Genomic DNA, 18,041 nt, shown 5'->3' with positions numbered 1-18,041 from the left:
GCAACTAAAGCAAGCAAAACACGAATAGAGCTATGTTTAACAACAGGTGAGAATATATCATTAAAATCAACACCTTGTACCTGACTATAGCCCTTTGCAACTAATCGTGCTTTATATCTTGCATCTTCAACCCCTGGAATACCTTCCTTTTTCTTGAAGACCCACTTGCAACCAACAATTTTCTTAGCTGACGGCGGCTTTACAAGAACCCAAGTTTCATTCTGATGAAGAGATTCAATTTCTTCATTCATCGCAATCAACCACTTTGCAGAATCATCACAAGAAACTGCTTCTGAATAGGTGGAAGGCTCACCAACTGCATTAGTTTCTTCTGCAACAGACAAAGCATATGCAACTAAATTTGCATATCTTTGTGGTGGTCGAATGTCTCTCCTTTGTCTATCTCTGGCTATGGAATACTTCTCTTCTTCTGAACTATCTTCAATAGTAGATTCAAGTGCATCTACTGGCACTTGCTGAATAGAAGATTTGGATTGAGAAGGACCAGAACTGCCAATATCAAGCTCCACCTGCTTCTGTGTACTATCAGTAGTACAAGAACTAGAAGACTCCTTCTTGGAAGATAACATAGACAATTCATCAAAAGTAACATCTCTACTGATTACAAATTTTGGGGATTTGGGATCAGGACACCATAATCTGTATCCTTTCACCCCAGAAGCATATCCAAGAAAAATGCACTTTTTAGCCCTAGGCTCCAATTTTCCATCATTCACGTGCATGTATGCTGGACACCCAAAAATTTTTAAATTGGAGTAATCAGCAGGAGTACCTGACCAAACTTCCTCAGGAGTTTTGAAATCAAGAGATGCAGAAGGAGAACGGTTGACAATATAACAGGCCATATTGATCGCCTCTGCCCAAAAGTCATTTGTCAACCCTGCATTGGAGATCATACATCTTGCTCTCTCCAAAAGTGTTCTGTTCATACGTTCAGCCACACCATTTTGTTGAGGCGTCATCCTGACGGTGTGATGCCGAACAATTCCTTCATTTTTGCAAAATTCATTAAATTCACCTCCACAAAATTCCATGTCATTATCTGTTCTCAACCGCTTAACATGTTTTCCTGCTTGTTTCTCAATCAAAACTTTCCATTGCTTGAAAGTTAGGAAAACATCATTTTTATGTTTAAGAAAATAGACCCAAACTTTCCTTGAATAGTCATCAATGAAAGTCAACATGTACCTGGCACCACCTTTAGAAGGAGCACGAGAAGGACCCCATAGATCTGAATGAATGTAATCAAGAGTACCTTTTGTCTTGTGAATTGCCGGTGAACTGAAGCTGACTCTTTTCTGCTTCCCAAAAATACAATGTTCACAGAATTCCAATGGACCGGTACTTTGTCCACAAAGAAGTCCTCTTTTGCTCAGTATGCCCAAGCCTTTTTCGCTCATATGCCCCAAACGCATATGCCATAATTTGGTGATGTCTGTATCTGTCAAAGATGATGTTGAAACAGCAGCAGCACCTGTCACAGTAGATCCCTGCAAAATATACAAAGTACCAGATCTGTGTGCCTTCATAACAACAAGAGCTCCTCGAGTGATTTTGAGAACCCCATCTCCACCTGAATACCTGCACCCGATAGACTCAAGAGTGCCCAAAGAGATGAGATTTTTCTTCAAATCTGGAACATGTCTAACATTTGTGAGCGTCCTCACAATACCATCGTACATTTTAATCTGGATTGTGCCTTTGCCAACAACTTTACAAACAGCGTTGTTGCCCATTAAGACAACTCCACATTCAGTTGATTCATATGTTGAAAACCAGTCCTTATTGGGACACATATGATATGAACAACCCGAATCTAAAATCCACTCATTGTTAGACCTAAAATTATTTTCTGTTGCACAGAAAATGGTTCCCTCATTCTCATCAGCTGCTATACTAGCTTCAGCGGATTCAGTATTTCTCTCAACAAATTTCCCCTTTTGCTTTTCTTTATTTTTCAATTTAAAGCAATCAGAGATAATATGACCCTTCTTTTTACAATAGTTGCACACCACATTTTTATGTCTGGACTTGGATCTACTTCTATTTTCTGTGTTTCTCCTTTCAGATCTACCCCGAACAAACAAGCCATCGGCTTGACTCCCACTAGTTTCCCCAGTAATATCCCTATCAATCTGCTATTTAGATTTTAATGCAGATTTAATTTCCCGATATGAAATTGTTTCCTTTCCATATATCATAGTATCACGGAAATGCTTAAAAGATTGGGGAATGGAACACAAAAGTAATAGGGCTTGATCTTCATCATCAATTTTCGAATCTATATTCTCCAAATCCATAATAATGGAATCAAATTTATCAAGATGGGAGAGTATAGATGTACCTTCAGACATCCGAAGCATGTACAAACTCTGCTTCAAATATAGCCGATTCTCGACTGTCTTCTTCATATACAAGACTTTCAATTTATCCCACATAGCCTTGGCCGAAGTCTCCGTTGCTACCTCACGCAATACCTCATCGGAGAGATTTAGGATAATACTGGATCTTGCCTTCTTATCCATCTCAGCAAAATTTGCATCTGTCACATCTTCTGGCTTTTTCTCAATTCCTTGAATTGCCAAATCAACTCCGTCTTAAACAAGAATGGCTTCCATCTTGAGCTGCCACATGCCGAAGTTGACATTCCTGTCGAATTTCTCGACAACCGTCTTTGTTATCATCATTGTTGCCACAAAATCTGTAACGTGAAGTTTGTCTCAAAAAACTGGCCAAACAAATATGCAAGTCTCGTGAGCGGGCCCCACAGGGTTAGCGGACCCCACGAGATAAGCGGGCCCCACGGGGGATGAACGGACCCCACAAGGTGAGCGGGCCCCACGGATAAACGGACCCCACAGGATGAGTGGGCCCCACAGGATGGACGGACCCCAACAGATGAACGGGCCCCACCAGATGAACCTGTCTTGCAAAATATAACAACCAGCTCTGATACCAGTTTGTTAGGATCGGGCCAGGAAATAGACAAACTCAAGTTAGCACAAATTAGACGGTATAACCGACCATATAATAGATAGGCGGTAGATACCAACCATATAATAATTAGGCGGTAAAACCGACCATATAAAGACGGATAACAAAGCAAATAAAAGACACAGAAGATTTACGTGGTTCGGTCAAATTGACCTACGTCCACGGGCGAGGGAGGAGCAATATTTCTACTATGAAGAAGAAATACAAAAGCCGTATGAAAGTGGTTCCTAGGCCAATAGGCACTTACAAAAGAGTTTAGAAAATATTCCTAAACTCAAAACAAGAGATCCTAAAATATTTAACTGAATGGGCTAGATGACTCAAGAAGCTAATAGCCCATATAACTCTCTTGAGTGGTGCATTTGTCTTCACCACCAAGGCCATATATTTATAGGCCCTGATGAGCCGTCTTCCTCTGGCTTTGTCCGATGTGGGACAAACGCCACATTCAACAGATCCTTCATGTGAATACAGTCCAGGCAATGTCTATCCCTTCATCGCAAGTTGGCTTGAATGGTATTATTATCTACGCAACTATAATACTACATTATTCCTGGGATTGACTGGAGATTCTGCCGCCGAGGGTTTCGTCCCATGTGACCCGCAACTTCGGGAGATTCTTTCCTTGCTGGGTTGTTTCCCAAATTTGGAGGGATCATGATGCTTGAGGGCAAATACTATTGCCCTCCTTCCAGTGCAAAAATCCGGTCTTATGTTAACTCTGGTGTTCTGGCTTATGGTAGAAAGTCCATGAATAAGTTCCAAGCCATCTAATCATGAATAAGTTCCTCTCGTTACATGCTGAGAGATGAAATGTAATCCTGGTTGTTTGCCAGTTATGTATAACTATGGGTTATGAATTCCCAAAATAAATAAAATGTTGGATGATAAATATTGTGCTTTGCGTTGTCTTGCGTGAACAACTCACAAACTACAGTATACTAGTTTGAACAACCATTTAGATTAGTTTCAAAGCGGATGAAATCAGAGCTTGTTAATTTTCTTCTTAGACCAATTTTTCAAGGATTAAAGGTAATTTGATGATGATCTTTGTTTTTTCAAAGCAAATCACCCAAATAGTCCTCTTAACTTTTTTTCTTGAACCACTTTTGTCATTTAATTTCAATTTGAGATATTGTCGTTCTTTGACTCTTGCTATTGGGTCAACTTGGTCGTCCAACTTTTACGCACTATCTTAAGAGGGGCAGAGTGGTCAAGTTATATTTTTTTACCACTGTACCAAGTCTTAAATTGATTAAAAAAAATGAATGCCTATAAATTTGCAAAACATGCGAATTAAGGATGAAAAAATGCTTAGGAAATTTTTTTTTTGGAAAAAAAAGTCCAGCTCAAATTTTTTTTTTTTTTGTGTCAAACCGCATAACTCGTACACAAATCATATTCTATTCTACAAGACTGTGTGCGTGGAATATGATAAGTGTTTATAAAAGATCAATTAATTTTCACGATGAAAATTCGAAGCCAAGAATTGTTCTTTCATGCAAATATTTTTCTTGCATTGATAATGTATATATTTGTGATTTTTTATGTATAACGTATGTATGTGAAGGACCTTTTTTTTTTTCTTTTGATCTTTATATGTAGGATTTAGAATTTATATTTGACTAAGTAATTGTTGATCTGCACCAAAAATTTATTTTGTTGCAGGCTTGACATATACTAGTAGAATAATGTAGAGTCTAGCCTTCTCTGTTGCTTCCATGCTAGAAATTCGAGTTTGCTATGTATGTTTGCTTTTGTTTGAGAGAGTGAAATTTCTGAATTTTTACGGTTGAATTTTGTTTGTTTTTGTTCCAGAGAGTGTCTGCAGATGCTGAATGGTAACTATTCTTCAAACTAAGTAATTAGAATGCGAATAAGTACTGTTTGGCACATGTTGAATTTGGCACCTACGATGAACTCTTCTATAAACGGTCCATCATTCGATCGGCAGCCAAAATCACCACTGCAAAACAACTCAAAAAAAATATTCAACATGGCTGCTTGTTTACGACCCCTCTTCTTAGCAATAACACCCCTGCTGGTGATTTCATCCTTGATCAGGTCCTCAGAAGGCGAAGGAGTTGGGTTCTACTGGGGCCAAAGTCTTCATGATGAAAACCTGGCTGAGATGTGCAACAACAGTATGTATCGCTACGCGGTTCTCGCCTCCCTAAATTTGGGGGGTAACAGACCAGTCTTGAGCATAGATGACAAGTGCAATCCGAGCTACCCAGCTGGCTGCGCCTACCTAGGTCATATGATAGATTTCTGCAAGGGCCAAGGCATCAAAGTATTGCTTTCCCTTGGCGGGAGGCCTGATCTTTCTTCTGATGATGCTCACAATGTTGCAGAATATATCTGGAACAATTTTTTGAGTAATAATTCAGGCCCTGGTCCTCTCAATGCTACTGTAGATGGAATAGACTTCCGTATCCAAAGCGGATCAAACCAGAGTCTGGATGTTCTCGCCCGGGCACTCAGGAATTATAGCACACCTGAAAGAAAGGTGTACTTATCTGCAGCACCACTCTGTCAAATTCCTGACTATTATCTTGACGATGCTATCAAAACTGGCGTCTTTGACCACGTGTGGGTGCAATTTTTTGGTGATCCTTCACGTAAATTCTATCCACCCATTTGGATTGCATGGTATTGCTATCTAGACAAATTACTAAAGAGCTGCAATATCAAGCACAGATAGTAAGAACACGCAGTTCTGATGCATTAGGAGCTGCAACTCCCTCATACAGATTTTTTGGCTGAGAATCCGCAGAATTCGATTAATTTGAGGTGAAAAACAAGTTAATTATACAATCAACTCTATGACACCTATGAAAAGATGTTCATCGGAAAACTCTATTCCAGACAGAAATTCTAGGGTCTGTTCAGAAATATAACACAACAGTAAAACCCAATCCAAAAACACTTCAAATAATCTCAAATACATCTAATAAAAACATTAAAAAGTGACAAAAAAGAAATATCACCACCCCTTTCTTCCGCCATCATCACCATCCCCTCGCTCCTTTCTCGCTCCTTCCTCCTCTCCCTCTCCTTCGACCTTTCTCCTCCATCCTCCGTCATCTCCCCTTGCCTTCTTTACCCGCCACCCACCCTGCTCCCCTTCCTTCTCGCAACTAGATCTGCTTGCAATGGCTGACCACTTTGGGCCACACGAGCAAGAGTGGTGTTGGGCGATAAGGACAGAAGGACGAGGTAGCATGGGGAAAGAGGAGGAGGAGAGGAAGGAATAGTAAATAATTTTAAAAATATCCCAAGAGAGTCTAAATTTTAAAACACTCTAAAATACTCGAGCCTTCAGAACCAGCGTTCAAACCTTTTGAATTGGCAAAACTACTCGAGCCTTCCGACGTTGCTAAACTCTTGCATATAATTTGCTGGTGGTCATGTAGATGTGTGTAAACATTTTATTTTACCATGGCCTTTTTTAAAATCACTACAACAAAAATGGCCTTTCCTGACACAACTATAAGGACATTTGCTGGTTTCTGTCATTATAGCACTTCTATCATCACACTTATTATCAACTCAATAATATATACTTTAATTTTTTTATTTTATCTGATATAAAAATAACAATGTGTCTTTAGATCCCTTATCATGACACTTAATAAAATGTGAGATACACTAAAAAAATTAAAACATAAAACGATGTCGTTTTGGCGGAAGATTTTGGTTTTGGCGGAAGATTCCTATGCCAAAACACTTAGTGAAATCTCAAAACTTTCATTTTGCCGGCCAATGAAATTTTGGTTCCTCTCATCTCTCACAAACTCTCTCTCTCTCTGCAAGCTATCTCTCAAAACTCTCAGCCAAAATCTTCCTTTCTCCACAAAGTTTTTTCTACTGAATCTCTGTGCAATCAAACTACCCTTGCTTTCCTATTGAAGGTATGTACGGTCTCTCATGGTTTTTTTTTGTTTGTTTTGAAGCTGCGGTGGTCTACAGTCCGGGGCAACCTCTGGTGATACAAGATGTTTTAGTGGATCCCCCAAAGAAAATGGAGGTCCGTATCCAGATCCTCTGCACTTCAATTTGCCACACCGATCTTGGCGCTTGGCTAGGCACGGTATGAGACAAACCATCCTATAACGACAACTTCGCTTCGCTGAATTGATTCACAGATAGATTTGTGATTGCTTAAATGGTAAATTGAATTGAATTGAATTGACTCTTGGGTATTGGCCGCCATCTGATCTGACATGTACGTTTCCATCGTCAATCCTGGGAATCAAAAAAGAATGCAGCTCAAAGAGTGTATAGTCGAATTCTGGGACATGAAGCTTCAGGGTAAGGTCAAAATTTCCCCTGTTAAATTACTTTGCTCTTTTTGTCCTTCTTCCTGCTACTGTAAATATTGCTGATATAAGGTCGTCGTCCTTCAAGCCAAGGTAATAATACACACAGCTACGCGATTTTTCTCGTCTTTCGTACGTGTTCAGCTTTATGGATTTGTTGTCCATAACCTGTTCGATAAAATGTCAACCTTCTTTCCTTTGGTATTGATAATAATTTACTCAATAATATATACACTAATAGAAATTTAGTGAAAAGAAACTCATTTTCTAGTATTGATACTACACTAATTTGTAGCTTTGACAATAACACAAGAAGTAAATCCCTATTTAGAAGCCAGTATTCTCATTCTACTAGCTACTTTGGCATGGAGATCATTTTGATTTTGTGCAACAATGAATGTTGACTGCTATGTTCTACTGTAGCTTGAAATAACTCATATAGTCGTCAATTTAATCAATCTAGGATGAGTAAACGAATTGTGTCAATATATATACTCACATAAGACTCTGTTGCTGATAAGTGTATGGTTCCTTGTTAACTCGAAGGTGATAAGTTGAGTTGAACTTGTAATTTTTTTTAATGTGCAAGTATTATGATCATTGCTTTATAAGTTGGTAGATGCACATGTTTCGTTGTTTTTGACTGTATTTCAAATTTTGTTATCTTCTGATTAATCTATGAAAAAATGCAGTCTCCTTGTTGGAATATGATTATGGTTATGTTGTTGGTTTAGTGACAGAACAAGTGAAGGACTTAGATTAAGTTGTTCTGTCCTAGAAATATCTCATCTTAGTTTCTTGAACATTTTGGGTTTAACTATTTTGTCTTTACACCAAAACAGAAAACTGTAATTCTGTTTGGATACCTTAGTTAATGAGACAGAAGAAGTGCACTTTCTCCAGAATGAAATATCTTTTCTAGTGTTTTATTAGTATGAATTCCTTGCAAGTAGTGCCTAATCAGTCTAACCTATATCCAATCTGGGAAAATAAGGAGCTTTAGTTTGGGACGTAAATGCTGAAGTCTCATTATAGTGATGGAAAGTACGAGTAATAGCTTCATATGTGACTACATTAGTAGCCAGTTTAATAAGACCTTAACACTTGTCAGTTAGGCTTTTATCCTGACGATCAGCTGATTTCAAAAGTAGACTACCAAAGCAGCAATTTGACCTTCTACTTAAGCAAGGGGACAAACTTTTGAACTCTGGACTGACGTGAAAGACTTCCACAAATTCTCAGGTCTCACATTGAAAAGAGAAAGCCATCCACGTGCTTTTCTGAACATAATGAATCTATTATCTTCTTTATACGTTAACTAAACTCTTCTGTGATAGCTGCAGGAAGATAAAAGAAGAATAGCTGAGAGTTCATTGCTGACAACATGGGAAAAAAAATGGCAATGCCACTCTTATTCACTCTTTTTGTGAGCTATAGATTATTTATCTCTGAAAGCAACCTTAAAATCACCTAATTGCAGAAATATTTTGCTTGGATATGGTTCATAGGTTACGTCATAGTATAAGGACATTTCAGAATTGCCTTTTCTGTATTAGAAGTATTTCAGCTGAGAAATAAAAGGTGGGTAGAAAATTTCTATTTACCTCCTTGTTTTATGTGATGTATCTCAGTACCAAAGATGGCATAAAGAGGCAAGAATCCTTATCTTACCCTTGAAGGAGGCCCTGCTGAATCTTCGTACAGTATCTGCTTGTCAAATCAACCTTCATTTTTTTTAGGTCCCTTCTAATCTAGACAATTCCTGGATCTATCCCTGATGTATGGGATGTTAGGTTCTCTCTATTTATTCCGGGCTGGAAAATTTGACGTGGGCAGGGTATACATATCAATTTAACCTCATTCTAATCAAGTTTTACATTTATAAACTCCTAAACACCCCACACGCGATTTATCGCAAGTATACGAATCGTGAGCGAGTATAGGGTATTAAGGGTCGATCCCACAAGGAAGATTGCAATTACCGGTACTACTAAAGTTTCTCTATTATTTAGACTATCAATGAATTATAACAAATTTAATCTACTGAAATTATACAAAATAACAAATAAAAGCTCCTTAGGTTGTGGTATCCCTAACTACTCATGCAAGTGCTATATTTGGATCATTAATTACTACATTTAGGCTAATTATGGTGTAATTTCCTTATGCATTTGAATCCTACTTTCGTAGTGAATCAATTATACTTATAACTAATCCATACCTATTTTCATGGTTAAGAAATTAGCTACAAGTTCATTTCTTTAATGAAATTACATGATATGAATCACTAAAAATCACATAAGTGCACCTCTACTTTCGTGAGTGTACTCCCTATGTTTAGCACTTCTTGAACTAGTGTTAAATCTCAATTTTCATTGTAGAAACAACACCTTAGATAATCACAATCAATGGTACCAGATTAATCATGATTTAAGAAGCCAAAGTGCTAAATAACTTGCTCAAATCATAGCAATCAAATAACCAAATAATAAACACTAACAATCATAGACAGTTCAACCAAACCCAAGGCATAAACTTTAGAGACACATAAATAACACAAAATCCAGAACTTGTATATTAACTAAACTTGGAATCAAATACAAAAGATAAAGAGTTTGGAAGGAATACAACCCTTGTCACATGAGCTTTCTTCCTTGCCTTCTTCATCCTCCATCTTCATCCAAATCTAGATAATAAATAAGAATGGAAAAGCTACACTACTCTATACTAAGCTAAACTAATACTAGGAAGATGAAAGAGCTACATTTCTGCAGACTCCAAGCTTCTCCCGTATGTCTCTCTATCTCTTACTCTATCATCCCCCTCTTCTGCATTTTGCAATGAATTTGGCTATTTAATGATGAAAGGTTGGTCAAGAAATGATGTTTTCAACTCCCTTTTACAGCTGGGAATGTTTCTCACATGTCTAGCATCACATGTGAGTTGGTGGAGGTGAAATTGAGTTTTACGCGTATAAAGCAGACTTTTCTGACCAGTGATCCGAGCTTCTACAGTGCCTCGGATCCGTATGGATCCGAGCTCGGATCCACTAACCCAGAAACAGCCGAGGGTTCGGATGAATAGTGGATCCGAGTGTGGATCACTTGCTCTGTTTTTTGCCCAACTTCAACCGATCTTTTCTTGATGTTAGAGGCTGAACCAGCTCATGTGTAAAACACGAAAGTTGTAGCCTTTTGAGTTATCTTTCCAATACATCAAGAATCACCTCATTTGGATCTGTGTAGGCTGAGATATGACCGAAATACCCTTGTCTGCTCATTGCCCTGTTTCAGCTTTGACCAACAGAAATTAGCTAATGTAATTCGGCTTTTTGATTTTGAAAACCTTCAAACTGGATTCGGATGTCTTCACCAAAGTTGTAGATATATCTCTTATCTTCAAATGGGTTCAAGAATCATCCCAATCCGATCATTGTAGCTCAAGTTATAGCCGAAATACGAAAATATGTCAAAACTGTCAAAATACACAAAATCCAAGTAAAAAGTGATAAAAACCTCATTTAATCACTTAAAAGCATTTTTCACCAATTATAGCCAAAATGATTCATATTCTTCCAATAAAATAACCAAAGTGACTAAAAATAATATAAAATGTCATACAATTATTACGTAAATTAGTCACTTATCAAACTCACCCACACTTAAATCATTGCTTGTCCTCAAGCAATTCACACATAATCAAATGCAATGATTCAAGAGGTGAAACAATATATGCACTTTGTCCAATTTAATTCCTCAAGACTTGGAAAATAATCATTATACAATTATTCAATTTACACTAAATACTCATAATATCAAGTAAAGGAAAGATAATTATACCCTAAATTCAACAAGTTAAACTTAATCTCTTACCCTAACTTAATTTTACAAATAAGCAAATCACATAGTCAATTTATAGCTTTCCTCCTCCTATAATCATCTTTTTCTCAAAATTCTATAACTAAGAGGGATTTATTCACACAAATTTTACTTAAATAGTGAGAATGCCTTTTTACGCGAAAATCGACACTTTTAGGTGAAGATTCCCGGTTACTCAACATTTCACTTATTCAAGTTGCTATGCATACTCTTAATTCAAGTACCTTTTTACGCGAAAATCGACATTTGTAGATGCCAACCCCCGGTTACTCGGTACAAAAATCATTGGAGTAGAATAATTTTTTACTTTCTTTTCTTCTCTTTTTTTTTTCTTTTTTTTTATTATTATTATTTTTTTAGAAATAAAGGACAATAAATAGATATTCTCTCTTAGAAAATATATAAGACTAATCAAAGGAGGAGTATAATCTTTTATCAACTATATCAATCACTTATTTATAAATTTAAGTAAAGAGAAGAAATTTCATTAAACATGTAAAATTATAGGCGTAATTTTCCTCACTTTACCGAATATACTTTCTAAAATGTAAAAATCCTAATTGCATAATAACCATTTCCAAGTTAAATGAGGACTAAACTTTCCAAAATACACATAAAGTTTCAACAATTGGAAGAATTTAAACATTTAAAGTTGGAACAAATTAGCCCTTTTTGAATGAAAATGCAAAAATTTGAAGAACTTTTGGGCCATAGTGAAATATTGGAAAAGATTTTAGAAAATTTTTTATAGAGTTTCTCCTTATAAATGGATGAAAACTCCCTGCCAACAAACCTATTTTCTAACAAATTATCCACACGGCAAGCATTTCAAACACAATTCCAACATTTCTAAACATTTAGATCTACAAAATATCATCACATGGCAAGTAATTACAAGTCCAGTATTTTCCTCCCCCACACTTAAATTTCACATTGTCCTCAATGTGAGAAAAGGAAAATAAATAAAGAGTAAAAGAAAATACTCCCCTTGTGACTTGCGCGATCCAAATCCATAGCAATGTGATGAATTTCCAACCGTATTTGAGAAAGAATGGAGAGTTCACTTATTGCACCCTTTGCAATTGAGATCATTTGCATGAACTCTTGCCATTGCCACCTACAAAACACACAAAAACATTAATCGAACAACTAAAACTTACTAAAAGCAAGCCAACATGAAGAAAAGTGGAGTTGAAAAGTGATCCAAGCCTTCGTTTTTAACAAGATCCGAGGTCGTTTTTGAAAGGATCCGAGGTCGGATCATGATAAGTGAGCTCGGATCAAGAAGCTCGAATTTTTTCTGATTGCAGAAGTGGATCCGAGGCCTTGGATCCATATGGATCCGAGCTCGGATCAAGAAGCTCGAATTTTTTCTGATTGCAGAAGTGGATCCGAGGCCTTGGATCCATATGGATCCGAGCTCGGATCAAGAAGCTCGAAGTTTTTCTCTGATTGCAGAAGTGGATCCGAGGCCTTGGATCCATATGGATCCGAGTTTGGATCCATTGAATCTGCACTTATTGCAGAATTTTTTCAATTTTTCAGTTTGACCCCAATTCTTCAAGATACACCCTAGATCATTTCTATGTCAAAATAAACCATTCACGCACATGTAAAATGATCTAAACATGCATTCTAAACCTCTTTAATGCATCAAAAACCATAATTACTGAAATTGAGGTATTGAGATCTTTGATCAAACTTCGCCTTTTTCACCTCATTTGATCACTTTTGCATCTTTTTCCAAAACCTACAAATGAAAAACAACAAAATAACTCAAACTTATACTTTAAACATAAAATCACTCCAAAGTAACACCAACTTAAACAAGCATTGGGTTGCCTCCCAATAAGCGCTTCTTTAAAGTCAATAGCTTGACTATATCACCTCATTTTTCAAGGAGGCTTAGTTAACGAATAATCCACCATTTTAGGCCGTGGTGGATCATTAAAATGTGACTTTATAGCAAAAGCCACAAGATCTAATGATGTGAGAGACGGAAGTGACTTACATATTCCAAGTGTTTCATAGATATTACCTTGAATATGCACCACTTGAGAACTTACCAAAGGAAATGTCATGAGAGTATCTTGGGTAGGAATACCTTTAGAACCTATACTTTCAATGCACTCCTCAAGAGGGGTGAAAAATGAGTCATTAAAACTCACCTCTTGAGGCTCAAAGTTAGTTCCAAAGATATTATCATGTGAAATGGATATTTGCTCATTAAAACACAATTGAAATTCATCATTTTCATCAAAATGCAACCCATTTTCACATACAACATTCCCACCATTCATGCTAGGATCATTTTGCACATTATTAGAGGAAATAACTTCACACAATGCACTCAATTGCTCATGTATTCGACCAAAGTGAGAAGCTAATTCATCTATTCTTTCCTCAATCCTATCAAAACGATCAGAAGTTGCATTAGCTAATTTTTCTAAAGCTAACTCTCAAGATGGCTTAGAATCATTAGCTACCATTTCAATTGCCAACTCCCAAGATGGTTTTGATTCATATTGGACATATTCAGGTTGGTAATCGTTAAAATATGAGGAATTATTATAAGTACATTGATTATCCCAACCATAAGCAGGAGAATTGCTCCAATTAGCACTATATTGATCAAAACAAGGATTGTAATGCTCTAATTCATCATAATAATCCACATTTTGTGCTTGCATACATGTATTAGTAGCATGATAACCTCCACACAAGTCACAAATCACATGATAAGAATTAAAAGCATTAACATTCCTCCATTGCTCAATTTCATGCTTAATTGTGTCCATTTGAACTTGTAACATGATTACATCAAATTTTTCCGTTAAACACTTCAAACCATCTTCATAAGACATACCTCTAGTAATTTCTTGGTTACCTCTATTGAAGGAGCTTTGCACTTGATAACCATCCATTGCCAATCTTCCACTTCTCAAGCATTGTCCTCCAAATTGACCTACCCTTCTCATCACCTAAAATTGCTTTTAAACAACCTCAAAAGCAAAATTAGTAAGAAAAATAGGTAATGAAACACATACACATAAAATACAAAAATAACAGAAAATAACATTCACATTATAACTAATATTATGTCTAAACTAATAAAGTTGCTCTTCACACCGATATTGCCAAATCTTCCCCGGCAACGGCGCCAAAAACTTGACGTGGGCAGGGTATACATATCAATTTAACCTCATTCTAATCAAGTTTTACATTTATAAACTCCTAAACACCCCACACGCGATTTATCGCAAGTATAGGAATCGTGAGCGAGTATAGGGTATTAAGGGTCGATCCCACAAGGAAGATTGCAATTACCGGTACTACTAAAGTTTCTCTATTATTTAGACTATCAATGAATTATAACAAATTTAATCTACTGAAATTATACAAAATAACAAATAAAAGCTCCTTAGGTTGTGGTATCCCTAACTACTCATGCAAGTGCTATATTTGGATCATTAATTACTACATTTAGGCTAATTATGGTGTAATTTCCTTATGCATTTGAATCCTACTTTCGTAGTGAATCAATTATACTTATAACTAATCCATACCTATTTTCATGGTTAAGAAATTAGCTACAAGTTCATTTCTTTAATGAAATTACATGATATGAATCACTAAAAACCACATAAGTGCACCTCTACTTTCGTGAGTGTACTCCCTATGTTTAGCACTTCTTGAACTAGTGTTAAATCTCAATTTTCATTGCAGAAACAACACCTTAGATAATCACAATCAATGGTACCAGATTAATCATGATTTAAGAAGCCAAAGTGCTAAATAACTTTCTCAAATCATAGCAATCAAATAACCAAATAATAAACACTAACAATCATAGACAGTTCAACCAAACCCAAGGCATAAACTTTAGAGACACATAAATAACACAAAATCCAGAACTTGTATATTAACTAAACTTGGAATCAAATACAAAAGATAAAGAGTTTGGAAGGAATACAACCCTTGTCACATGAGCTTTCTTCCTTGCCTTCTTCATCCTCCATCTTCATCCTAATCTAGATAATAAATAAGAATGGAAAAGCTACACTACTCTATACTAAGCTAAACTAATACTAGGAAGATGAAAGAGCTACATTTCTGCAGACTCCAAGCTTCTCCCGTATGTCTCTCTATCTCTTACTCTATCATCCCCCTCTTCTGCATTTTGCAATGAATTTGGCTATTTAATGATGAAAGGTTGGTCAAGAAATGATGTTTTCAACTCCCTTTTACAGCTGGAATGTTTCTCACATGTCTAGCATCACATGTGAGTTGGTGGAGGTGAAATTGAGTTTTACGCGTATAAAGCAGACTTTTCTGACCAGTGATCCGAGCTTCTACAGTGCCTCGGATCCACTAACCCAGAAACAGCCGAGGGTTCGGATGAATAGTGGATCCGAGTGTGGATCACTTGCTCTGTTTTTGGCTCAACTTCAACCGATCCTTTCTTGATGTTAGAGGCTGAACCAGCTCATGTGTAAAACACGAAAGTTGTAGCCTTTTGAGTTATCTTTCCAATGCATCAAGAATCACCTCATTTGGATCTGTGTAGACTGAGATATGACCGAAATACCCTTGTCTGCTCATTGCCCTGTTTCAGCTTTGACCAACAGAAATTAGCTAATGTAATTCGGCTTTTTGATTTTGAAAACCTTCAAACTGGATTCGGATGTCTTCACCAAAGTTGTAGATATATCTCTTATCTTCAAATGGGTTCAAGAATCATCCCAATCCGATCATTGTAGCTCAAGTTATAGCCGAAATACGAAAATGTGTCAAAACTGTCAAAATACACAAAATCCAAGTAAAAAGTGATAAAAACCTCATTTAATCACTTAAAAGCATTTTTCACCAATTATAGCCAAAATGATTCATATTCTTCCAATAAAATAACCAAAGTGACTAAAAATAATATAAAATGTCATACAATTATTACGTAAATTAGTCACTTATCAAAATTCTGCACTTTTTATCACATTCCTAGCTGACAGTCAAGTAGAACTTGTAAGTACTTGATTACTGCAATGAGTCCAAGTGAGCAATTGATTAGACCGTATGATTTGCAACAAACAATTCAAGATGCACGTGGTGCACCAATTGCTTGGCCTTGTCATTTGGTAATATATGCACTTACTTATATTGTGGCTTTTCTGGAATTTTATTGCTAGCTACGATGATCTAATGATCCCAACAAACTTTGTACATAGGTGGAACCAACTGAAGATTGATGGGGTATTCGTGGTTATGACGGAAGGCTCTCATTTCATTGGAAAGTTTGGCAGCTACTGCAAGTTCTTTCTACTTGTTAGGGATAAGAATCTTTTAATTTGTGCACAAGAGAATCTTTCAAGTTTGTATTTGTTAGGGATTTGCTATGTTAGTACTTATTACTAGTTTTTAATTTAATAAATTATATTTAACTATTGACTTTTGCTTTTAGATTACTATATGCATTCTGTTCTTTGGGATAATTTTACAAGTCCTTTGGGTTTCTGATTGACGGAATGTATAACAAGGAGTACAACCTGTAGGTTACTTCTATATCAAAAAAAAAGAAAAGAAAAAAAAAACTCTTGGCAGTTAAAAGTGTCAGCATAGTTTAGTTTAAAAAACTCCTACTTGTTACTGATTACAGTTATCCTGACACTTTCGATTATCAGAAAAGGAATTTTTGTTGGCGAATGGGATGCTATAACAGCATAATTTTCCTGACATATTTGAATAGAACGAACCTATCCCCACATTGGAAGGGACGACACTTGTCCGAGGTGTGAGGAAAGGTAAAGTGTTGGGTTAGATTATTTATACTGATATTTTTAAATGCCGTTAAAGGTCATTTTGTTGTAGTGAATGAAAAAAAAAAAAATTGGATGGCGTACAAAGATCACTTTTTAGATTGACGGCGAAAAAAAATAATAATAAAGGGTAACACGCGTTTGAGGGCTAATCATGACAACATGATTTGCAATTTTTCTCAGTTTGAATGGTCCAACTGAACGGAGATAGGAAGTATAGACTAACCCAGGTGCTGTTTGATTAATAGACTCCTACAATTTTTTTTTTTTTTTAAGTTCTTGTAGGCTGTTAAATCTCTGCGTACCAGTTGCTCCGAAGTTCCAGAATGCGGACAAAATATTTCTTTATACTATATATTCTACAACGTATTCGTCAAGTCCATCATGAATTTATGAGCTTAGATTTTTATCCAAAGACTGCGACATTTGATAGGAATAGATGAAAAAGAATTTGCAGACGTCCCGGAGGCGGTGAAGTCATTCTTGCTAGCCATGTCTATATGTAGACTCATGACATGACAGAGGTTTGCTCCTGGATTACTTCCAAATTTTGCGTACGTAGCTAAGGCCCACAAGCCGTCCAAGGACATATGATATATATTTGTTTGTCGAAACGATGAGTTGTCCCGGGGCATCAATGTTTTAAAAATCGGACCGTTAATCGAATCGGTGAAGTGAAAGGGTCGAGATTCAACCGATCGGACCGGTTCAACCTCGGTTCAATGAATTTTTTAAAAAATAATTTATATAAATATATATGTGCACAAAATAAGACATGTAATGGATAATTTAATACTTTATATGATGAAAAGTTTATTATTTTTGAATAACTTGGATTTTTAAAAATAAATTTTTTAAATTATAAGTTAAAACAAATAAATTTCATCTCAATTTCAATTATATCTACCAAAAAAATCTTAAATATAATCCAAAAATATCACAATATTTGAAATTATACAAAATTCACGTCCATGAAAATTTAGACATTGTGAACTTAAATTTTAATTTACGTTTTG

The 18,041-nt window shown here is 36.2% G+C and overlaps 1 protein-coding gene across 1 annotated transcript; it reads left to right on the top strand.

Annotated features, from left to right (window-relative positions):
* The first annotated feature begins 5,011 nt into the window (after positions 1-5,011).
* LOC140007675 (acidic endochitinase-like) lies at positions 5,012-8,100 on the top strand. The gene is made up of 3 exons (XM_072050658.1): positions 5,012-5,667; positions 6,972-7,108; positions 8,030-8,100. Exons 1-3 carry the CDS (start codon positions 5,012-5,014, stop codon positions 8,098-8,100), a joined length of 864 nt encoding a protein of 287 aa, XP_071906759.1.
* The last annotated feature ends 9,941 nt before the right edge of the window (positions 8,101-18,041 follow it).

Source organism: Coffea arabica, chromosome 5c, assembly GCF_036785885.1.
Source record: "Coffea arabica cultivar ET-39 chromosome 5c, Coffea Arabica ET-39 HiFi, whole genome shotgun sequence".
Lineage (NCBI taxonomy): Eukaryota > Viridiplantae > Streptophyta > Magnoliopsida > Gentianales > Rubiaceae > Coffea > Coffea arabica.
This window is presented reverse-complemented; position numbering and strand designations above follow the sequence as displayed.

Coding starts and splice junctions, on each gene's coding strand:
- LOC140007675 (XM_072050658.1), top strand. CDS start 5,012: ATGGCTGCTTGTTTACGACCCCTCTTCTTAGCAATAACACCCCTGCTG. Junction 5,668..6,971: donor CCACCCATTTGGATTGCATG/GTATTGCTATCT, acceptor TTTGTTTTGAAG/CTGCGGTGGTCTACAGTCCG. Junction 7,109..8,029: donor TTGGCGCTTGGCTAGGCACG/GTATGAGACAAA, acceptor GAAAAAATGCAG/TCTCCTTGTTGGAATATGAT.